This window comes from Saccopteryx leptura, chromosome 2 (genome assembly GCF_036850995.1).
Source record: "Saccopteryx leptura isolate mSacLep1 chromosome 2, mSacLep1_pri_phased_curated, whole genome shotgun sequence".
NCBI classification, from domain to species: Eukaryota; Metazoa; Chordata; class Mammalia; order Chiroptera; family Emballonuridae; genus Saccopteryx; species Saccopteryx leptura.
In genome coordinates this window covers 105618076-105643807 of record NC_089504.1, presented here as the reverse complement: position 1 = coordinate 105643807, position 25732 = coordinate 105618076, and the positions used below count along the sequence as shown (strand labels likewise).

Sequence of the window (25732 nt, the reverse complement as noted above, 5' to 3'; positions counted from 1 at the left end):
TATTCATTTTTTTAGAACGGAGAGGGAGAGACAGAGAGAGAGAGAGAGAGGAGAGACAGAGAGAGAGAAAGGGGGAGGAGCTAGAAGCATCAACTCCCATATGTGCCTTGACTAGGCAAGCCCAGGGTTTCAAACCGGTGACCTCAGCATTTCCAGGTCGACACTTTATCCACTGAGCCACCACAGGTCAGGCATATTAAAGATTTTAAAAGAATACTCTTAAAATGTTTACTGGCATGCAAGACTGTCATTTTTATTTTTAAGTTTAGGACAATAGCAATAGCAATACAATTTTAAATGTTTTTTAAGTACATTTGTTTTTATAGGAGATTTTGTTATATACATTGTTAACATTATATTATTCAACAATAGTAATCTGAACAATAACTATATTTTTAAGCATAGTGATTGATATAAAATTCTAATAAAAATTACAACTGTCTACCAAACTCTATTTTGTTTATACAATTGGTATTCAGTCATTACATTTTTTATACATGATTATTAATTTATTTCTCCTATTCAAATAGTTCCTAAATATTTAAAATGATAATAAATCAAATGTTGGCATTTTCAATAGAGGTATATAAACAGCTACAGAATATACCGAACAACTTAAATTGTACAGAACACTTAAGTGGACACTGTTAAGGCATAAGACTGTTTTTGCAGTAGATTAGCAGATAAGAGTAGCCTGAAGTGGAAGAATAGTAATAGAAATGGCTGACAATGTTAATGTGGTGAAGCACAAGAATTAGTCCAGAGAACAAAAGCAAAAATATGTCTCAAAGAGTTTTCCAAAAGTATCAGTAATAGGAAAATGCATTCTGAAAAAATTATATTTATCACTTCAAGAAACAAGCTTCAGCCCTGGCCAGTTGACTCCATGTTAGAGCATTGGCCTGGTGTGTGGATGACCTGGATTCAATTCCAGGTTAGGGCACACAGTAGAAGTGACCATCTGCTTCCTCTCCCCTTCTCTCTCTCTTTCTTTCTCTCCCTTTCTTCTACCACAGCCATGGCTCTATTGATTTGAGCACATCAGTCCCAGGCACTGAGGATGGCTCTGTGGAGCCTCCACCTCAGGTGCTTAAAATAGCTTAGTTGCAAGTATAGACACCAAATGGGTAGAGCAATGGCCCCAGACAGGAGTTTCTTGGTGCATCCCAGTTGGGGTGCAAGCGGGTGTCTGTCTATCCCCCTCCTCTCTCTTGGAAAAGAAGAAAAAAAAAAGATAACAAGCCTCAATTTAAAATATAAATGAGTCAATAAATAAACAAGGGGGGAGAATGTTTGTTGATGTAAAACGATGACACTGAAAAGTGTAACATCGAGTGTAAAACCACAAGAAATTCAGTGTTGAGGGCTGAGAAAGTTGGCAGTAATTTAATTGAAAGCTTTGAATTTCATGAAAAAGATACATTACAATCTCCATCTCTCAAGATGTCATTGCTCAAAACTTTTTGCCTCCCTGAATAACACAGCAGAATCATATTTAAAAAATAAGAATTAAAATGAAAACTAAAATATTAAATAAATAAGGAAGCCATTAGACTCAGATGGCTGGCTCTAATGTCAGGGCAACCTACAGACGCAAACCAAAATCTAAGTGCACAAATGCTTCAAGGTTACAACATCAAAATGCTAAGAGCCACCGATCATAAACAGCCAGCTAAGCTTTAAGCTATAGGCACATAATTAGCTTTATTTGCTTCTGAACTTTGTCTATACAGGTATCCACTTCCTTTCCAAAAATTTGCATTAGGACATTCTGCTTTTACAAAAGACCTACATTAAAAATGGCAGTGGCCTTTTTCATAAAAGTGAGAATCTTCTTCACATTTCTTTCAGTTAGTGGAAGCAGGTACTAATGTAGGTCCTTCCCTTTCCTAAAATGCAAGTGGCATAAAGCAAACTGTCATAAAGTGGAGAATACGCTGCTTTACGTCATTTTGGCTTAGGAAAGGTTTCATGGCAATGCTCTACTTTCGGATAGTGGGGACAACCTGTAAAAGCCTTTCCCTGCTCCTATCACGGAGTGGTGGTTAGGGCAACTTCCATTTTTGTTCAAATAAACTCTTAAAAATTTTAATATACTTCTGTTTATCTTTCAACATGTCTCACAGTGAACAAAGTAGAATTAAAGGCATTAATTATTATAAATGACATCTTGGCACGGAATAGAGGCTCTTTCACGATGCTCCCCACAATCACTCCCACTAGGCACCTAACCCTCTAATTTGACTTGGCCTTCAGATAAGGGCAGAATGACTCACTGCAGTAATTATCACGCCCCCTCCAAAAAAACAAAACAAAAGAAACAAAAAAAAACAATAATAAGTCCAAGTTATGCCAAGAAGAGAGTCTCAGCAAACTAAATAGTCCAGTGGGTCCAGAAACGATCAGTTCTGAGTAGCTCTGCGAATGGGTCCCTGTCTTCAAAAATCTCAATAATAAGTTTATTTTTTATTAAATATGTGAAGACATGAATGAGTCTATATTTTAATGAGTTTATGTACAGTGAGAAGTATTAAAATGCTTCAAGCCAATACTGATTATTAAATTAATAAAGGTAAATCTATATATTACTAATTATGTCTCTGTCATCTGTTTGTTCACGTGTAGTTCATCGGCTGTTAGGAATTTTTGCATGTTTTAGAATGAAAATTCCACTTTAATAATTCAAACATGTTATATTTCCATCAATAAATATTGTAATTTTTAAAAAATGTCACATTAAAATGAAACTCTCTTATCTGAGCACTCATCATGCCCCACCAGCTTAGATTCTGAGCTCAGACAAGAGATTTGGTGCCTTCAGGGGTTTGAGGTACAGGGGGAGGTGCAGAGTTATTGCTCAGTGGATATGAAGGTACAGTTATGCAAGAGTAATGAGTTCTAGAGATCTGCTATAAAACTTAGTGCCTATAGTTAACAATATGGGTTTGTGCACTGTAAAATGTGTTGAGGATAAATATTATACAAAGTATTCTTACCACAAAAATAAAGACAAAGAACAAAAAGAAAAACAAACCAACACAAGAAACAAGGACATTTTTGGGGGTGACGGATATGTTTAGTACGTTGATTATGGTGCAGGTATAATGAGTATATGCACACGTTCAACTCATCAAAATGTACATATAACCTATGTACAAATTTGAATATCACTCATAACTCAGTACCACTTAAAAAAAGAGATGTCCAACAGCATATAAATATAATAAATAAATTAATTTCTTTGAAGATGGACTATATTACCCTTTCAGCACTATAAAACCTGACCTCTTCAGCCAGGCATGGCTAACACTGTAAGTATATGCCTGTGCTTTTTCTTTTTTTTTTCCCCCCCAGTTAGTGCCAAAGTGACAAAATTATAGGCTGTGTTTTAGAACAATTCTTTTCAGCTCTGTATGCCAAGGAAAAAAGTCTTATGGGGAAAAAAGCATTTGAAAGTGCTTGAAATGTACTTGAGAAAATGTATAGGCAGAAACAAAACCCATTAGTCATTCTTGCATATAAAAAAAGCAAGCCAGGGCAATAAAAAGGATTTATCCATTTAGCTCCTTCCTTAGAAATAACAACAAAAAAAAGCATACTAAATTCATTATTCTCAACAATTTCTCTAAAAGGAATCCATTTGCTTGGGTTTTAATGGTATTAATTATATGTTATATTCTTTTTCATGCATTTCAATTTCATTTTTATGTGATTTTTTAAATGTGTACATATCACAAAATGTCATAATAGAAAGGAACCAGAACTTATGTGGTCTTTATACTTTTTTTAATGGGTAAAGAAAATGAAGTTTCCAGAGAACCTCTTCCTGTCCACAGCAAATGGCAACCTGCCAGCCTCCCTGTGAGATATACACTCCTCCCCTTAGATTTCAGTTCAGTCGTCCTAAGAAGTTGGACAGTGTCATGGCTAACCAGATCAACATCAAGATTATCAATAACAAAGTTATTTACTGAAGGTGCTCTCTGCCACGCACAGTGTTATGCACTTGGTTGTAGTAACTCATTAACAGCACCCTTAGCTGATAAGTTCTATTATTAGAATTGAACTAAGGAAGGCAAAGGGTACGCCAGGAAATTGCTTATAGTCACAGAGGAAGCAAAGGGCAGAAGCACTCAGGGGGAATAACATTCCCCTGGGTGGAGATTAGAGCTCTGGTTTGCAATGTGTTTTCTCCTTTCCTGTCTTGCCCTCAGCTAGGGCAGAAGATATTCACAGCACCCAATTACACAGCCACTATAGGATGAAGGTTTTATACCTGCCCCATTCACCCACTTGCCCACACTAATTCCCACCTACTTCTGACTATCCACTTTTCATAGAAAATTCTGTAGTCTTCTGTTCTTTATTTCTGTTGTGATACGTATCTCACTGCTCTGTAGTCTCCAGTTTCTGGGCTAATAGCTCTATGTTTAAGTTTTATTTAGGTCGAGGATCTTATTGGCAGTTCAAAATTATCTTCATCAAAATCACCTATGATACTTGTTCCAAATGTAGAATTCATTTTAATGAATCTGAATTTTAATACACTTCCAGGTGACCTTTAAAAACACCCTTTAGTTTGTGGACTAAACCTAAATTCTTCAAGTGCAGTTCTTCTCCTGTCCCTGTATTGGAGGTAGAGGCAGCCACCCAGAGAAAGGATGCTGAAGGCCTCTGACAGCCCCTACGACATGACTTCAGTGACCATCTCGTGCAGGGGTGACCTACTTCAGGCTGGCGATTTTTTTTGCCAGGCCTGCAAGCTAAAAATGGTTGTACATGCTTGAATGGCGGAAAAGAATTGAAAGAAGGATAATACTTTGTGACATAAAAATTATAAGAAGTTTAATTTCCAGTGCCCACAAATACATTTTTATTGGAACAGGCCAAGCTCATTTGTTTACGTAATTGTCTATGATTGCTTATACTCTACAAAGGTGGAGTAGTTGCAACAGAGACCAAATGGCCTCAGCTTAAAATATTTCCTGGATGGCCCAGAGAAAAGTTTGCTGACTCTTGGTATAGACATTTATGTCCCTCTCTCTTTTTTTTAAAACTGTTCAAATGGAACCAGTGAAAGTCAAAACTATAACTACTTCCTGATTTTTTAGATTTATGCTCTCTTGAACACAATTTATTTTTAATTTCACTTAAAACAGTAGAAACATCAGAAAACTTACCCCTGGAAATGCAATATTTCAATGTGTGAATGTACGGTATGTTTTCATATGCTATTTGGTATACTTGTGTCTGAATAGGAATATTCTGGATGATATAATGACATTGGTTAATAATATTATGAAAGTAAGAACTAAAGAACCCAGGAAAAAAACTTTAAAAGTATGGATTAACTTTGCAATACTCTCTACCCATAGGTCTCTACCCATTTGTTTCACAGAACTTGTCAGTACCTAAAATTATTTTAAAATTTATGTTTCTCATATAAGCTTTTTGACTGTGGGGTTACTTCTGACCTGGTTACTGGTATGTCCTCAAGGCCCAAAACAGTGTTTGTACCTGCCCACTACTGAATAAGAGCATAAACTATGGAGTAGAATTCTCATTTTAATACTTTTGGACTTGAGTTATTTTCCCTCTCTGCCTCAGTTTCCTTATAAATGATGACATTTGTAATACCAACCTCAAAGGTGACTAATGTGAAGATCAAATGAGTTAAAATGTATAAAACATGTAGAAGAGGGCTTCTTATGTGTTAAGTACTTTATGTTAATTATTGATGTAGTTTTAATCAATGTTTGTTGAAGGAATGTTGTTTCTGCTAAATATGATATAAATATGATCTTGAATTATTTCCTTATACATATTTTGATTAAATGTTTTCATGGTATTCAGTTTTTATAAATGTGGTTTTATTACTTAAAAAAATTTTTTTTTCACAGATTTGAGAGAGAAAGAAAGAGAGAGAGAAAAGCATCAAATTGTCATTGTACTTAGTTGTTCCATTTAGTTGTGTACTCATTGATTACTTCTCATAGATGCCCTGACTGAGGGTCAAACCCATGACCTCTGGTGCACCAGGTTGACGCCTTATCCACTGAGCCACCTAGCTAGGGCTGGCTTTGTTATTTATTTTCTATTTAGTTAGTACTGGTGTGGGACTGCTACTGATATTTGTGTATATATTTTATATGACTCTATTAAATTCACTTATAAATTCTAAGCATTCGTTTTTTGCAGTTCATTTTTCAGCTTTATTGAGCTATAATTTACAAATAAAGTTTTAAGTACATGAGGTATCAAAGTGATGTTTTGATATACATGTACATTATGGCCAAGTATTCTTTATATTCTGTGGATTCTAGATGCTACTTCTTTCACTTTAATATCCATTTTCTTACTAGTAATCAATATAAACCCTTCATATGGCCACACAAATAGACATTGTACTTGATGGTCTCTTCTATAACTTAGAGTGATTGTTCAAACAGGTTTTGTTCAATGGAATTATGAAAAAATAATTTTTTCTACTTCCTTAGCATGTCTCTCTATTATTTTTTTTTTTTTAGTAAGAGAGAAAGACAGAAAGGCAGAGAGATAAGAAGCATCAACTCATAGTTGTGACACCTTAGTTGTTCATTTATTGCTTTTTTATATGTGCCTTGATCAGGGGGCTCCCGCCAAGCTAGTGACACCTAGCGCAAGCCATCAACCTTGGGCTTCAAGCCAGTGATCTTTGGGCTTAAGCCAGTGACCATGGTGTCATGTCTATGATGTCACGCTCAAGCTGGCAACACCATACTCAAGCAGGTGAGCCTGTGCTCAAGCTGGTGACCTTGGGGTTTCAAACCTGGGTGGTCAGCATTCTAGTCTGATGCTCTAACCACTGAACCACTACCTGGTCAGGCCTTATCATGTCTCTAAGAGTTATAAGTTATCCTTCTATGTTTCTTGATCCCCTTTCATATCATGTTGGCTAGAAGACATGACAATTATGGCATCTCAGGAACGGATCTCCCAGAAGTATTTCTGATGACAACTGTAATCTAACTGCATTGCACTTCTCTATTAAAAAAAAAAACTATACTTTTCCCTCCCTCCCTCCTTCCTCTTCTCCCCTTGCCATTTTTTTTTCAATAATTTTATAAAACATCCTCAATACATATTCTGATTCTACTTGCTGGTTTTTTCTCTGTATTTCTCAATTGTAGTGCTTTTCAGGTAGAAAGGTAACATACTGGTTTTTATCAACATATTATTAAATAGAGAGCACTAAATGTTCATAAAAAGTCTTTAATTAAGATAGAAAGTTAAGATGAATTATAGCTGTGTGTAGAGAATTTGTCTTTGCCCTAAGAGAGGTCAGGCCTTTGTCCTAAGCTTATGGGAAGTAATCTTTGTCACACCTGCTAGGACTATCTTTGTTTAGGGTGAGGTCTGGCCACAACAGATTTTAGGATGGGACTGGCCACACTAACAGTCTTAACATAGAAGTAGGTTATGCCAGAAAGGAGGCTTTGCATCTTGAACTGGAGGCTGAGATCAACTACTTGGACAAACAATGATTTTTCTCTAATGAAAGCTCAATAAAACCTCTCAAAGCTTTGGTGTGCTTCCTAGATTGGCAGTACTCTTGAAGTTGATGCCAGGAGGGAGGCCAGTCTTGTGAAGGATTAAGCTCTGAGATGTGGCAGGTTGGCTCAGCACGGGTGACAGTGTTATAATTGGATGTTTGTATCCCCGAATATTCATATGTGGGATCCTAACCCCTAATGTGATGGTAGTAGGAGGGGGGACCTTCAGGATGTGATTAGGTAATAAAGGTGGAGCCCACATGAATTGGATTCAGTGTCTCATTCGTCTATGAGGACACAATGAGAAGGCGCCATCTATGAATCAGGAAGCAAGCTCTCAACAGACACTGAATTTTCTACCACCTTGATATTAACATCCTGACTTCCCAAACTGTGAGAGATAAACGTCTGTTGTTTAAGCTACCCAGACTTTGGTAGTTTGTTATAGCAGTCCCCCCTCCAAAAAAGCTAAGACAAATAAACAACATATGGTAGATACCAGCTAATCAAATTTGTGATGTTTTCTGCTACAGTGTTTTTAAAAATTAAAATTATGAGCAAATACCTATTTACAAAAGTAAAAACAAACAAAAACAAACAACAAAAAGTAGATTAAAGCAATTCATACATCTTTTTTGTCCATCCACTTTCATTTAGTGTCCCAGTCAACTATTTGGAACTTCCAAATTACTTAACATTTAAGATCCACTGTTCTTCCCTTTCAAAATTGAAATGTATATAAAGACATCCTTCAAAATTCTCTGATTTTGTTGACTATAACTTGAGGTCCCATATTTTCTACACTAAATACATGAGGACCAACACTATGCTCTCATGCTATTTACTTAAGAAACTAGTCCGAGTCACTGATACTGAAATCTATACATAGGAAAAACATTTAGATGTAAGGTTTAAAATCCAATAATCTAACTTATCCAAATAACTTCACATACTAGATGTTTTAATGCTTCTTTCCTCTAAAGTTAAATGTTAATTTCAACCCACTATTTGGTAAATTAAAGGCAGGTTAATTTAACTGATTGACTTAATACATGTTTTTTTGACTTAGTTAACACTTGTTTCTTACCTCCGTCAATATAGTGAATCTTTGAACCTTGAAATAATCCGGGGAAATATGACAAATACAAAGGAGCTGTGATGAAGTTAAATATCCAGTTGAAGGTAAGCTAAATTTAGAAACACAGTTTTCATATATAAATAATTTTTTTTATTAATAGAAAATCAGGCATCCTCATGGGTACTGTCAAATACTCAAATTTGGAGTCAGATTCCCTGGATTTGGATTCCTGCTGACTAGTGATAATGTGAAAAACATTTCACTTAGCTCTTCTATGCCTCAGTTTTCTCATTTGCAAAGCACTAGTAATAATAATTTTAGCTTCCTGATATGTTAATTGAGATGATTAAGTAAAAAATGTGCATGCATGCACCTATGTGCATTTTGGGGGGTGGGCTTTTGGGGCTTAGCATAGTGCCAGGCATAGAATATTGTTCCCCTCAAAATTATAGATGCTGTTATTATTACCAATTGCATAAATAAGTGAATTAGCAAGTCATTTATAAAATCCAGGTACTGGCCCTGGCCGGTTGGCTCAGCGGTAGAGCGTCGGCCTAGCGTGCGGAGGACCCGGGTTCGATTCCCGGCCAGGGCACACAGGAGAAGCGCCCATTTGCTTCTCCACCCCTCTGCCGTGCCTTCCTCTCTGTCTCTCTCTTCCCCTCCCGCAGCCAAGGCTCCATTGGAGCAAAGATGGCCCGGGCGCTGGGGATGGCTCTGTGGCCTCTGCCCCAGGCGCTAGAGTGGCTCTGGTCGCAACATGGCGACGCCCAGGATGGGCAGAGCATCGCCCCCTGGTGGGCAGAGCGTTGCCCCATGGTGGGCGTGCCGGGTAGATCCCGGTCGGGCGCATGCGGGAGTCTGTCTGACTGTCTCTCCCTGTTTCCAGCTTCAGAAAAATGCAAAAAAAAAAAAAAAAAAAAAAAAAAAATCCAGGTACTGCTACCGGTACAATACTTATTTATCCAATTAAATACAAATTTAGGCCCATGTACAAAATAAAGTACCGTTATTTTGTTTATCCCCAAGGCAAATTGTCAATGGAAGGCTGCTATTGATCTTTGAGCATAATAGCAGTACAATGTTAATACTTCAAATTTACAATATGCTTCCTTATATATTATTTCATCCAAATAACATCAAATTGAAAACAAGGTCATCCCCAAATTTAATAGTATTCCATTTCTCAGATGAGAAAACTGAGGTGTACAGAGGTTAAATAAATTACCAAAGTTTGCATAATTAGTAAGTGATAAAGAACTCAAACTAGAATCTTTTGACTTCAAGTTAAATAATTAAAAAAGATTTTTTTTTTACTTTGACACTTGTCTCTCACTAAATTTCATTAAAATGTATCCCATTTAAGTTTTTTAAATTATTAATCTATCTCATAAGAATGCTCTAATAAACACATGAGTAAAATAAAATGGGTCAGTTTATGATGTTTATGATCAAAGTATTAATATCAAGCATAATCTTGTTATTAATATAAAGAGATAAAAAGCAGTTCATAATCTCCATGTGCAAAGATAAAACAACCAGGTCTGCTATCACAAGGAGAACAAAATCTATGCTTTTATCAAAGAAGAGATGTATTCAGAACAGAAAAGAGAGTCTAAAAAAGATTGCAAATAGACTTCAAATGTCTCATACACAACAGGAGACAATTTTAACCTGTACTTTAAACAATTTCTTCACACAGGTCTTAGATATAGTTAAAGTAGTAAAAGTAGCAAACAGCAATTTCTTGAGCTTTCTTTTCATTGTTGTATTTTAATACATTTATCATAAAACATCTTGATTTTCTTTTATTTGGAAAAGATTCTTTGAACCAGCGCAGCAGAATTATCAACAGCAAAGAAGAAATTTTTTATTGATGATAATAACTTAGGTAATTTAGTTGATACACTTATCTTGACAATGCAATACTATTATAAAAGATAATCTAGAGGCATAATAAGCAAGCATAGGCATTTGTGAATAATTGCCAGTTTGACAATGCTGAAAACTTGAGTGTACCAATATAAAGAAAAAAAAAGGACATTGATCAATTATCATTAAACTCTTCTATGAAATAAAATCAATTAAGAACTATACAATTTTCTAACTAAATGATACAATTCCAACAGAAAGAATAGGTTCCCACTAAGTGGGTCCTTTGGAAAGTCATAACAGTTTGTAGGCAAGCTAAAAACATCACATCAGCTAAGTTTATGGTGTCTTCAAGGGATAAAAGTTCAGAGCTGTAAGGATGTCAGCACTACAGGCAATCACTGTTGTCAGTAAACAAATGCTATTTTCTGGTATATTTAGCCAAGGTGATGTGCTTCAAATAGTAATCAAACAAAAAAACTTGAATTTGACTTCCCCTTAGAATGTTAATTCAAAGTTGATCAAAGGATTTTACTAATAATGAAAATAGTTTTATACTTTTATTGATGACAAAAATAAACTAATTAGCTGAATTAGGATTTGTAATATATAAAAACCTAAGGTAATTAGAAAGTTGGAACAGTGGTCATTTCTATAAAGGCAGTGATAAACAAAAAAATTATGTCTGCTTTCATTTCAGAAACAAGGGAAGAGATAGAATTAAAAGAAAAAATGAGAAATCAGCACAGTCTATCAAGATAAATAATATTAAAGTAAATCTGAAACAATTTACTTAACTTCAAGTGAGTATTGCTATCAGTTACTCTAAGGCTAATTCCTTTAATGAGCACTACTTAACAACTCTCCCACATTCCATTTGATTGTCTGGATCACCCTCAGATATCAAATTTTTTTCTCTCTAAATATAGCTGAGTTGCTTGTGGATTTCAGTAGCATCCTGGTTTTTACCTCTGTTAAGTTTCCAGGAAACATTTCACCTCTCAATTTATTTCAAGTGACTAAAATCATCTGAAACAACTTGAATTTCATATTTGTGTCTCTCCCTTTCAAATTATTATGACTAAGAGAACTTCATAGATTTAGACAAGGAAATACTGTGGTAGAATTCTAATTGTTTCCATTGGTAAGTGCTGTGGAAACTTAATTTGTTTAATATACTGGGGTAACTTAATGAGAACCTCCTGTGGGTCTATCATCCCACACTAAATGCCCTTGTATAATTTATGGGCTCCATGACATATGCTACATTATCTTATACTCATTTCCATTAAGCTCATTAATAGTAATTCTGTTCCTCTGCTCTTCGCAGATAATCCCTGTTTCATTGAGAAGACTCTCTCTGATAAAATTTCTGTGTCTTTTTTACCTCTCCAAGTCAAAATCCTTATTCATCTCTACACTACACATCCTGTGCTCCTTCCTCCATTTCTTGGGGGAAGCTGTTTTACAACTTGCTATTGATTTTGAAACCATGTGTACCCTCTACTGTGTTGCACACTAATAATCCTTTCTCTTTGTGTCTCCCATTCTTCCCACTGGCATCTTCAAAAGGCTATCTCTTATTATTGCCTACACATTCAGCTTTACACTCCCCTTTTCTTTGATGCAAATTCTCAAGAGTATCACTCATCATCTCCCATTTTAAAATTCCTAATTGACTCAATTTCCTGTCATCATAGCTATTCTCCTTGCACTACAGTTTATTGAAACTGTCTTTGCAAACATTTTTAGTGACCTTCAAATGGTTAAGTCTAAGCCTAATCACTTCATAGTAGACATAATCTTACATGCCTTCATGAAACTTTTGACACTGTTGATCAACTCCAATCCCTATATTTAAAACTCTCTGTGTCTCTGTCTCTGCCTCTGTCCCTCCCTTCCTCCCTCCCTCCTTCCTTTCCTCTCTCTATCTCTGGTATCTATCCATTAGATAGATCTCTTATTATTATCTTTATTTGATTCAAAGACTTGAGTTTCCAGCTTCCGTCATTCCTTCCCAGCCTCTTACTGACTTTTTAAGGTAGGTTCCATCCTTGTTTGTATCTATTCACCTTTTCCATGTTTCCATTCATTTCTGTGAATTCAATAGAATACTTGTTTTTAATCCAACTCAAAGGATTGTTGTGATCATTAAATGGTGAAATGTATTTAAAGCAATAGCTACGGTCCATCTGTAGTTCTACCAATCCCTTAAAAATGTCCATTACCACCACCTCCTCCCACTATCCTGATCCAGTATTCTTCTGAATATCAATGGTACTTTGTTTGCCCATGAAAGTTCTTTATTTTTCCCCCCTAGGAAATTAGACTTCAGGGAAAAGACTGGTTGTAGATGAAGTAAAATAAAATGTCACTTTCTGTAAGAAAAGTATAATTTAAAGTTATTAAATTAATTGTTAGGAATAAACATAGAACATGCAAAATATAGTTCAGCCTACAACTAAATATGCCAGGTCACTTTATATCTAATGCAATCATGCAGAAAATTTTTTCTAAATGAACACACCTGTTTATTCACTGAAAATTACTCTGTCAGTTGAATTTTTACTGTAGTTTCTGAATAATCCATATGTCTGCTTTAATTAAATAATTTAAAAATTATATAGTCTTCTTTTAAAGGAGAACATGTTGTTAAGATGTACTCTATTTCTCTTTTCACTTCCTTTGTACATTTTTTTGTGGTTTCCAATTTTTAGCAGTAACAAAAATAGTTGACAAGAAATAAAGTCTTCATTGAATTTTCTGTGTCTATATCATCTGTGTTCACTTTTTTAAAGATAATGGCCTGTAAAATGTATTCAATGCTAACAATACAATTTGCCTGTGTGGGCTCTTCAAAGAGGCAAAAAAAAAACAACAAAAAAAAACCCCCACCAAAACCCAAATTTTGATTATGTATATTTATTTATTTATTTATTTAGATTGCTTTGATTCTTTCATTCATATCTAAAAGAAGATAAGAAATAGTAGATAGGGTTACTACCTCTGTTTTACACATTTCAGTATTTTCTCACACTAGCCCCTTGTTTCTTTTAAGAAATTGTAAAATATCTGAACTTTAAACACGGTACTTTTATTATCATATATATTTTTTTACCTTTAATATATATTTGGAGGTACCATTGATCTGCAAAATTAAAAATATGATCACATCCTTAAGACTCTTGGTTGGCTCCCCACTTGCAGCAGGAGGAAGCCCACGTTCCAGCAATCCTGTCCCGCCTGTCCATTGACCCTCCCGTCCCTGCTCAAACCTGCTTCCCGTCTTTTCCTCCAAGTCCATTGGCTAAGCTCTTTAGAGTCTCACTTTAAATTGTAGGTAAGTATTTTTTGCTAGAGATATTTAAAAATATACTTTTCCAGCTCTACTTAGAGATAATGAACAAATAACATTGTATAAGTTTAAGGAGTAAAATGTGGTGATTTGATATATGCATGTATCTTAAAATGATTACCACAAAAAGGTTAGTAGCCCCACCATTACCTGACATAGTTACCTTGTCACTTTTGGTGGTGAGAACATTTAAGATCTACTCTCAGGAAATTGTAAGTATCTAATCTAGTACTGTTAACTATAGTCACCATGCTGTACATTACACCTCCTAGTCTTATTTATCTTCTAACCGAAAGTTTCTATCCTTTGACGAACATCTTCCTACTTCTCTCAACCCCCCCCCTCCCAGCCTCTGGCAACCTCTCATCTCCTCTGTTTCTATGGGTTTGACATTTTCCATTCTATATAATATATATAAGTGAGGTCATACAGTATTTGTCTTTCTTTGTCTGAGTTATTTCAATTAGTAAAGGCCCTCAAGATTCATTCATCTTGTTGCAAATGGCATGATTTCTCCAGGAAGAACTTTTTAAATAACTTCAGCATTTCCTCATTCATGCCCATACAATTTAACACCAAAACTGTAGGTAAACATTGTATTTATTGAACATTGTACTTACTTTCATTTTCACATTAGTCATATTGTATTATAATTACTTATTTATTATGGTAAAGTATACAAAACATAAAATTTACTATCTTAACCATTTTTAAGTGTACAGTTTAGTGGTGTTACGGACATTCACCACCATCCATCTTCATAACTTTTCTCACCTTCCCAAACTGAAACTCTGCTCATTAAATAACTTACTATTATAATTACTTTTTACCACGTCTATCTCCCATACTAGACTTAAGAGAATGACTGCTTTGTTAATATCTGAGTTTTATTATTATATATTTATACCCAGCACCAAAGACAATGCCTGCTTAACAGTATGCCCAAATGGTTGTTGAAGTGTCATGATCAAAATCACATATCAGATCATTACATAAACAAGCCATATCAGATTACATCACCTTTCCAGCTCTACTCCTCTCTAAACTAACACTTCACAAAAAGAAAAAAAATCCTCTGAGTGGTGTTCACTATACAAAACAAAAAGAAAAATAAACCAAAGCAAAACTATACCTTCAGTGCTTTCTCATTTATAAAGTATGAATTACAAATATATATATATATATATATTTTGTATTTTTATGAAGCTGGAAACGGGGAGAGACAGACAGACTCCCGCATGCGCCCGACCGGGATCCACCCGGCACGCCCACCAGGGGCGACACTCTGCCCACCAGGGGGCGTCGCTCTGCCGAGACCAGAGCCACTCTAGCGCCTGGGGCAGAGGCCAAGGAGCCATCCCCAGCGCCCGGGCCATCTTTGCTCCAATGGAGCCTTGGCTGCAGGAGGGGAAGAGAGAGACAGAGAGGAAGGACGGGGGGTGGAGAAGCAAATGGGCGCTTCTCCTGTGTGTCCTGGCCGGGAATCGAACCCGAATCCCCTGCATGCCAGGCCAACGCTCTACCACTGAGCCAACCGGCCAGGGCCTAAATTACAAATTTTGATCACAGCATTCAAGGCTCTCTAAAATCTGAGTCCTATCAATCTCGCCACCCTCTACTTCTACATCTTTACATATCTTGATTCTTAGCAACACAGCATCATTCATTAGTACTGAAACAACCAATTTCTGGTTCTCTTAGTTGTACTGGAGGCTCAGCCTGAAATGTTTTCCACCAATTTTGAAGCCAAATCATAAGGGTTTCCTTCAAAGGTCAAGTCTTCCTTCAAAGGGGAGACCTCTAATTCTTTGGCTCAGAATGAATACCCTCCTCCTGTGTGCTCTTTTGCACTTTGTTTAGGATTCTGCTTTGCATTACTTTAGTTTTATATTAAATTGCATTTTATCTATTTGCTTATATGTTCCTCTCTATCACTTGAGGGCAAATTACATAAACATTTGCATAATTTCACAGTTATTTTATTTTTTATACCTTTCTGTCAGAGACTCAGAGCAATTTCTGCATATAGTAGTTGCTCAATAAGTATATTTTTAAAGGACCATCATCTTATTAATTTGATGCATGTGATTGATGTATTGCTGTTTATTAAGCATGCCTAAGGTTATTGCACAAACTCTCTATTAAGGAAATAGCCAATGAACAATGTGAAAACACTGGTCACAGCAAACTATATAATAAAATTTGACAAAGGTTAATCACAAGGTTCATATCAGTGTACTGACTGAAATAAATACAACTGAGCAGGATGCAGTCCATATTTTTAGACAACTAACAACTTAAGCTTAGAGAGGTATATGATTAACCTTAAATTAACACTTGTTTAGCAGACATGGTAAGTGCTGAAGCAATACGCTTTAGCAATTTAACCTAAGAGAAATTACTGTTGGCAAGAAATCATAAAAATACAAATATTTCATTAAAATTAAGGTGATGTCTGAAGTTGATTTTCAATAAGAAAGTATAATTTGAGTGGGTGAACTGAAGTTGTGGAGGCATTCCAAGAGAGACATTAGCATAAAATTTAGAGGGAGGAAAAATGTTGGTTGCTTTCATAAAAAATGAATACAGTAATTTAACAAGACCTTAGTCAGATGCAGAGGGGTAGTCAAGTTTGAAGGTTAGAACCATTGAAAAGATTCTCTATTTTTAAAAATGTTTTATGTAGGGTATAAATTAATCCCTAGGAGATCTCTACTTGAGAACAATTGATTGAATAAAGTCCCTAGTTCTGAAGTATCTTTTTGGATAACAAAAGTTATGTCATTTCATTATTAATAAGTTAATATGGCATATACATTACATATAAGTAGATATTACATATCAGAATATGTTATGGAAAATAATTGATATGATTGGAGCTTTGCTTAATAGATTTAACTTTGAAGGTCCTGGCTGGTTGCCTCAGTTGTAGAGTGTCAGTCCAGCATGTGGATGTCCTGGGTTCGATTCTCAGTCAGGGCACACAGAAGAAGTGACCATCTACTTCTCTACCCCTCCTCCTTTTCTCTTTCTCTCTCTCTTTCTCTTCCCCTCCCACAGCCATGACTCAATTGCTTCAAGTAAGTTGGCCCCATGTGCTAAGATATAGCTCTGTGGCCTCTGCCTCAGGTGCTAAAAAATGGCTTGGTTGATGTGCAATGGAGCAGTGGCCCCAGATGGACAGAGCATTGCCTCCTAGTGGGCTTGCTGGGTGGATCTCAGTTGGGGGCATGTAGGAGTCTGTCTCTGCCTCACCTTCTCTCACTAAAATAAAAAAAAGTTTAACTTTGAAGAACTAGATAGCATAAAGAGACTGGAGCCTTACCAGGCAGTGCACAGTGGATAGAGCATCGGACTAGGATGTGGTGGACCTAGGTTCAAGACCCTGAGGTCGCCAGCTTGAGCGTGGGCTCATCTGGCTTGAGCAAAAAGCTCACCAGCTTGGACCCAAGGTCACTGGCTCAAGCAAGGAGTTACTTGGTCTACTGAGGGCCCGCAGTCAAGGCACATATGAGAAAGCAATCAATGAACAACTCAGGTGTCGCAATGAAAAACTGATGATTGATGCTTCTCATCTCTATCCATTCCTGTCATTCCTGTCTGTCTGTCCCTATCTATCGCTCTCTCTGACTCTCTCTCTGTCCCTGGAAAAAAAAGAGATTGGAGATATAGCTAGAAATCTATAATAAAATCTCAGGTGTGAAATAATGAAGACTTGAATTCTGGTCATTTTAATGTTTATAGAAAATGATGAGAGTAAATGGATTGGGGAGGGTAGACTATGGAAACCATTGAATAAATGAATCGAAACTGCCTGAATACAAAGATTTATGACAAATTCAAAAAGAAGCACATTTTCAAGAAGGAGAGAAGTGTGTTAGGGTGGCAGAAATAACCTCTCTGGGCTCATCTGTAGCATAGTAGTATGTAACTCTTAGTATTATTCTACTTATATACATTTAGCACAGTGCCTGCCCTAGATGTTTAAAGTGCTCAGTAAATATTAACTGTTGTTATTATTAAGTGAACAATAGAGTGATCAAGTATGGAAAATGGCATCCTAAGCTAAAATATGTTTATTGCTTTATTTGTTTATAATATAATAAAAAATTATTAAAAATTTAAATGAAACAGACATAAATGGTACATCACTTGCAAATACCAGAAACAACTAATAATAACAGCTTGGTATTTATATCTAATTTTTTTTCTAGTGTCATAATAATGTTTAATTATTATTTGTATTTATACAAAATTAGAATCATTCTATGCAACCTCTTCCTTTTTGTAAAGTAGAATGTTTTGGAGCTCTGTCCAGAACAGAACATGTAGCTGTCTCATATTCTTTTTAATAATGCCACTTATTTCATTGTTTTCTTGTGCCATAGAGAATCTAAGGCTCACTCGGGAAAACTAGGTGGAGATTCAGGCCCAACAGTGCAGATGGTGCCTTTGTATATATTATAAAAATTCATCCCTAGAGATGGTTACAGTTCTGCAGGTGCATATCTTGATTAGCAAACCCTGAACTGGATTTTAGTTTTTCCTCTGTGTCCCATGCTGGACACCTGTGGCAGACAACAATCTATTCAACTATTATCAGAGCTGGGTAGAAATGCCAACTCAGTGTTTAAAATCTTCTGTGGAGCTTAGAAAAGAGCATGAACTTTAAGCTATAGATTTGTTTTTCTTTTTCCCCACAGCAAGCATGAGTGAAGACTTGGATGGATAAGAAATGAATGAGGACTTCTTGGAAAAGATCATATAAAAAAAATTAATGGGAGAGAACTCCAAAACCATCTGTGATAATGGGATAAGGGAAAAATGACGAGAGACACAGAGACAGAGGGAGACAGAGAATAACAATTCATAGATGATAGAATAAACTCTATTTCCATAATATAATGATGATAGAATAAACTCCATCATCTTTTAGACTCTGCATATGCATGTATATTGTTAAATACATGTATATATCTTCAGTTTAAATTGTTAAACCTGGAACCTGACCAGGCGGTGGCGCAGTGGATAGAGCGTCAGACTAGGATGTGGAAGACCCAGATTCGAGACCCCGAGGTTGCCAGTTTGAGCACAGGCTCATCTGGCTTGAGCAAAAAGCTCACCAGCTTGAACCCAAGGTCGCTGGCTCGAGCAAGGGGTTACTCGCTCTGCTGAAGGCCCGCAGTCAAGGCACATATGAGAAAGCAATCAATGAACAACTAAGGTGTTGTAATGCGCAACAAAAAACTAATGATTAATGCTTCTCATCTCTCCGTTCCTGTCTGTCTATCCCTGTCTATCCCTCACTCTGACTCTCTCTCTCTCTGTAAAAAAAAAAAAAAAAAAAAATTGTTAAACCTGGAATAGATAAAATTGTAGGTAAAGTTGTTTAGTTGCTGCCGCTTATTTTAAAGAACAGGGAATTTAGACTGGGTAAGATTTTTAGCTTGGTTTAAAAATATGCAAATTTGTTTTTGTGTATGTGTGTTGTAAATGTCAATATTATTTTGTTAAGAATCTCTTAATAAAACATAATTAATTACATTGACCTCCCACTCCTTCAGTTATTTATTAAATAATTCAATAATTGTTAAATTATTTTAGTATGTCCACTAATAGTAATAACAATATTTACATTATAGGAATATAGTTCTGGAGAACACAATTGCCTCATTAATAAAATGTTTATGTGTGTGTGTGTGTGAAAGAGAGAGAGAGAGAGAGAGAAAGAAAGAGAAAGAAAGAAAGAAAGAAAGAGAGAGAGAGAGAGAAAGAAAGAAAGAAAGAAAGAAAGAAAGAAAGAAAGAAAGAAAGAAGAAAGAAAGAAAGAAAAGAAAAGAAAAGAAAGAAAGAAAGAAAGAAAGAAAGAAAGAAAGAAAGAAAGAAAGAAAGAAAGAAAGAAAGAAAGAGAAAGATGGTTGGGGCTATTTCAGACCGCATTTATTATACATATTTATAAATTTGTTATATAGTCTGCTGATCTAAGTTCATTCAGGTACTAATCAGCAAAAGAAATAAAGTCTTCTAAATAAAAACAACTCTTTAAATTTGGGACAGTTATAAAATACCTTAGAGTCATGAACAGGATTTAAAGGAATGAATTCAATAATGCCATTAAGCATAGCATGCACTCAGTACTTTTAGAAGATAAGAATAATAAGGACCTGAGGGAAAATGTATTTATATCTTCAAGGAATTACCTTTGTTTTGAACATGTTCTAAGTTTAGCAGACATTTTACACGTTTTTCCATTTAGGATCTGTGTTTGACTTCTCATAAGGGATGGCATTCTGACTGCAGCCTTTCTAAATCTCCACCTCACTAGCTCACATATCACTAGCTATTGCTAAGTTTCCTTCATCTCTTAATGACAGATCTGAATCACCAGAAATGAGAAAACACGATTCTTGCAACCAGTTTCAACAGGCCTTGTTCAGTGGTGTGTATACAGAATGTAGTTTATTTTTTGTGACCATTTCAATAAACGTGATGTAAAACAAAGAATATATTGTTAGCGACATTGCACCTCAAAAGAGGAGAAAGTTTGGTATGTTACCTCCTGATTAGCAGCAGCTAGTTCTTCTTCCAGTGCAGAGACTCTTTCTAAAGAAACCCTCAGTCGCTCCCTTACCTAGAAGAAAAACCAAAATATGTGCCGTAAGGTACATTCATACATGTTAAACTGTTAATAGGTCATTCACATTATCAACAGTCACAGTTGGCTATTATTCAATCATTTATAGTCTTAAGTGTTCAGGAACACTACAACTACACTGACACCTTATAGTGTCACTGCATCAAGAGATTTTCTTGTAAGTAAGTCTTTTTAGTGTTTCAAAGATAGATTTTCCAGTGGGGTTGAAATAGACTCATCTTGCTCTCAATTCCGATTCATAGTAAATGGAGGCAAAGTTCAAAAATATATTATGAATTCATCCGAAAAATAGTTACAGATTAAGCATAAGATATAGGCAGGAAACTTTCTCTCTACTTCTTTAAAATAATAAATTAGCTTTCGTTTGGCATTTACTACTCAATTTCAGAAATGATTTATCTAAAAGCAAAGCATCTGAAGTATGTTGACTATTGCTCATGTGTTTTGTATTAATTAGAGGTCTACATTGTTATTGAAGGATTGAAAAGTGCTTAATTATTCTGAAATTCCTAGCAGGTTTCCGACACCAAAGGTTAAACCTCTATAATCTGTAGAACTAAAAACTCTTCACATTTAATTTGAAAATAATGATTTACAAATCTTTATAAACAAATAAAACTTAAAGTGTTCCTTTTATTCTTGCTTACTTAGAACTTCTATAATTGTTATATTTGTTATATGTTCAGATGTATAGATATGTTATATTTATTAAATTTATCCAAAAGAATAAATATTTTTATCACAAAGATATTACATTTATAAAAGTCTCAAAAAGAAATTTCACTGAATTAATATGAATGACTACAACAGCTCAATTTTCCTTAAGAAAATAATTAACAAAAAATTTATAGCATCAACATAAGATGCAATTTATGGTGAGTTTTTGAGTATTTATAAATTAACAGATTTTTTTAATGAAAATATAACAGCATTTGCATAATGAATATATATTTTATATATTTATAAACTTTTGATTCATTATAATTTTGACATTTTATTAAGTGTTTTAATGAATGGTATTTTCTTCTTTTTAGTAACATTTAATGGGGAATATAGGTTAAATATAATATGAAATATATAAAAACATACATCACAATTTTAAAGCTGTAGTTATAACATTATTTTTCAATTAGCACACAAACAAAAAGCACGTAGGGTCCTATAAATCTGAATGTAATCTGAAATTTTTTAAATCTCAGTCATATTTCTGTACTATATAATAATATCTGATATATATTCAGGTGACTTAACTTCTGAAATAATCGAGTAATAAAGAATAAGTATCTAAATGGAGTTTAAAATAAGTCATATTTCATTATGCTCAAATTCTCTGCAGACTGAAAATACATATACATAAATGGACATTTACTATGATAGACAATTCTGCAGCTTTGTTCATGATATCTAGGTGTGCTAGATGAACTGCCAGGTTACAGTGCTGTTAGACAAATATCCAATTGTTCATAAAATTGTATAAAACAAATTCTGATAAATAACTGAACAAGAGTTACTTGGAAGAAACTGTTTGATGATTTGACTCAGGGAATATTTTTTAATGAACATCTTGGATAGGTACCAAAGAAGCAAACGTTCCCAAGTCATAAAAATGAGGAGGGCGGCTGATACATGGAATGCAGATACTAACAAAATGTAGTGCATGCTTGATATTCAACAAAGGTGGTTAAGTTTTACGCCCACTTCCTAAAATACGAGCTGTAAAACATGGGTGTTCTGAGAAAGGTCTATGATTTCTCGGTGATGAGAACAATGAGAAATGGTTAAGTACAAGTAAATGATCTCAGTACATACAATACTAATCAGACCACATTTAGACTGTTGTGATAAAGAGTAAGGTACTATATTTTAAAAGATATACTAATACATTGGAATGTTTCTGAAAAGAGCCATTCAAGTCATAAGAAATGACTAAAACCAGGCTATCTTGCAGGTTCAAGTATCTTCCTGACTTTTTTTGCTCACTGAAAATCATAGAAACTATTTTAAACTTTCTTATTTATCACAATTTAAGCATTTATATTCTCATATTGAGTCTTCAAAAAATAGAATCACCCTCAATAAATTTAAAATAGCATTTACAACTTGAGATCATATTATTCACAGAATAATAATGTCTTTATAAGAAAATACAATTTCTGAATATATTTTCCATTAATGTTATAAATGTAAGAATTGCTGATGTAAACATCAACACATTATGATATGAATATTTAAATTAACATTTATATGAGAATGAATTGTTCTTTGTATTTAATTCATCATGCACTATTTCTGCATGGAAAAATGGGTAGGACAAAAGAGTAACTTTTCCAGGATTTAAAGAACCTTAACATTTTTGCTTCTTGTACATAGCTGGGACTCCATTAATATAAAAATAATAGTATCTCTGACAAGTCTTTTAGCTTGTTGCTCTGCTCTGAGTATAACAGCAACAGAATGCCATAAATATCTTTATTTTCCTTGCTGAATTTGTTGTTCTTTTTTCTCTAAAAGTAAATACACAGTTGATAACCTTGCCTCTATATTTTTCCTAATTTTTTACTATTTAACCATGCTCAATTAATGAATTTCTGCATAGTCTTCAGGTTAAGATATATTGATTGCTTATTTATAGAGCAATAATGTAAACCAAAATATATTTTATGTACATCTAGAATAGTTGATATATAATTCTATCTGTTACATGTATATTCTTTATAATGATATAAAACTATTATTTTCTTCCCAAAATATGTTTCAAGGTCACAGAAATTTATCCCTGGGAATTAAAATAAAATAAGTCCCTAAAAATGACAAATTGTTTCAGAACAACAAAGAACTTTAGTAGATAGGATGAGTATACATTTTAAATAAAAATTACATCATGGCAGGCTTTGTTTCATTTCAGCCTTATCAATCCTGTAACAACCACCATTGTAAGAAAATCTCAGAACAGTTCAAATTCAGTTTGGCACTGTGATAGTAGATCATAGGAAGAAATAGGGAGTGCACATATTTTAATATTTTGCTATAGTTCCCGTACATAGCATATTTTAAAAACTAGTCAATGATATCTGAGTGATTGCAAAATATATACATATTTCTCATTTTCTTTAGCCCACAGAATTGGTGAATATATTAGAAGTGTCAAAATTACTGTTGGTCTTAGCTAGTTGTAAAAGTTCTAACCTACAACTCAGTGGATGCATAAGTAAAGACATCAGTAATAAAGACTGCCTGTCATTGTTATTGTCCATAGCATGCTCAGTTTTTTATACAGTATTTAGCTCCTCAGGTGTTCTAAACCCCATATGATAAAGTTGGTAGTTTCTTGTCCTCAGGATATGGTTAACTGCATCTTCATTTGATCTTCTATCTATATTTTAATATAATATCTACAGCTTAAATAAAACTGTTACAATTAATTGTTTTGTGTCTGTTTCCTTAACCATTCCTATCTCCATGAAAAGATGTAAGCTATTCTTAGCGAGAAAAGTGTTTAGGTGCATATTAATTCCTCAATAACTAAATGAAATACTATATAAGTGAGCATGAGGATCACCAGTGATAACAGTATCTTGACAGAGTTTGAAAATTTTGTCAAATGCTGAAACTTACTATGTTAATAGTAATACTCATTACCACTCACTGAGCATTTGACATATGCTGAGCATGGGCTAAGAGCTTTGCATATCAGATCGTACCTAATCCTCATATGAACTCTATGAAGTAGGTGCTATTATTCTCTTATTCCAAAGAAGATGTTTAGAGAAGTCACTTACACATGTCTGTCCAACTTGAGAGCCTAAAATCAAAACAATTTTTCTTTAGGCTGTTTAGCTATACTTAGTTGATAATCAGTTCAGTTGCTCTTACACTCACTAACATGCAAAGCACTTCTGATGAGTTTTTATATCTTATTATAGCTTCTAGGGCCATAGTATAAAATGCTTCATTTAATTATGCTAAGTGCACTGAATTGATAATCAATTATTTCTATATTCTAAATGGTACAACAGTTATTTTCTTCTTAAATATACTCACCCTCAGCAGGTATTTGTCTTAAATGCTGTTTCTTGTTTTCTATTCATTCCTTAGGCTAAGGTGCCTTCATGAAGCTATTTCTCACTTAAACTGTGCAGTGCTCCTTGGGAGCATCCCAAACCACACCTTCTCAAGTGCCTTCATTGAGGTCACATAAAATTTTCTCTGAACAGGTCATGCTCTTCTTATAACTGGGTTATTTTACAGATTGTCAATACTATTTATATTATCTTTATTTCTCTGCCTAAAAAACCCTGATATATTTTTAATACCCAGATCAAATGCCATTCCTCTATCAATACATTCCTGACTTTCTTGTCACTTTCTCAAGCAGAATAAGTCACAACATTTTCTGTGACTGCACATTGCATTGCATTCATTTTTTCTTAGCAGTGCCTCTTATTGACATGCGAATCTCCATCACTAGTTATATACTTCTCATTTGTGAGAAGATATTATTTATCTTCATGTGCCAAATATCTGCCAAGGAGTCTGTCATGTGACAGATATTCTATAAGGTCTTGCATAGTCTTAACAATGTACTTTTGTAATAAGAAAGGGGATAGAATATGAAATGTATTAAATATATTAAATAATTATATGTTATTTTTATATATGATAAGTAGTTACTTAATGTTATATTTTTCAGGGATCTTTATATAATTTTCATTTTATTTTATTCAATATTATTCATAAACTAGTTGCCTCTCATAAGTAAAATAAAAATTAAAATATTTCTTCTTAATAATTGGAAGGCAGAATTATGGTTATCATTTTATACACATTCCACATAATCCCCTGCTCAAAGAACATCTGAAAGACCAATGATAAAAATATATATGTATATAAATATTAAATAGAACAAGAGTGTCTACATGTCAAAACCTAGCTATAACTGGGTAATAATCCCTTGTTTGGATTTTAATGCTCAAAATTTGTCATATAATTTACAATGAGGTGACCCAATTCCCACTACAAATCTTAAAACTTTATTAATTTAAAAATATTCATTCTTTAAAATTTAGAAAATGGATATCATGTCATAAGTCTTACTAATCTGTGAAGGGTATAATCATCATGTTGGCTTACTTATGTCAGCAGAATTTATTTGAGGGATAGCTAAAAGAAATTTACAGCTACTTTTAAAAAGAACTAAAGCAGCTTTTTCTACTAATACCTTATGCTGTTACATGCAGAGA

The 25732-nt window shown here is 34.4% G+C and overlaps 1 protein-coding gene across 13 annotated transcripts in view; it reads right to left on the bottom strand.

The window, feature by feature from the left end:
• Positions 1-25732, bottom strand: part of PPFIA2 (PTPRF interacting protein alpha 2) — a 505851-nt gene that overhangs the window by 147548 nt on the left and 332571 nt on the right. For 11 of the 13 annotated variants that reach the window (XM_066368469.1, XM_066368471.1, XM_066368481.1 and 8 more), the window contains one exon: positions 20394-20468. The exons of the other annotated variants lie outside the window; for them this stretch is intronic. In XM_066368469.1, coding sequence (XP_066224566.1) covers positions 20394-20468 — 75 coding nt within the window. The remainder of the gene's footprint in view (positions 1-20393; positions 20469-25732) is intronic. 13 annotated transcript variants of the gene reach the window in all.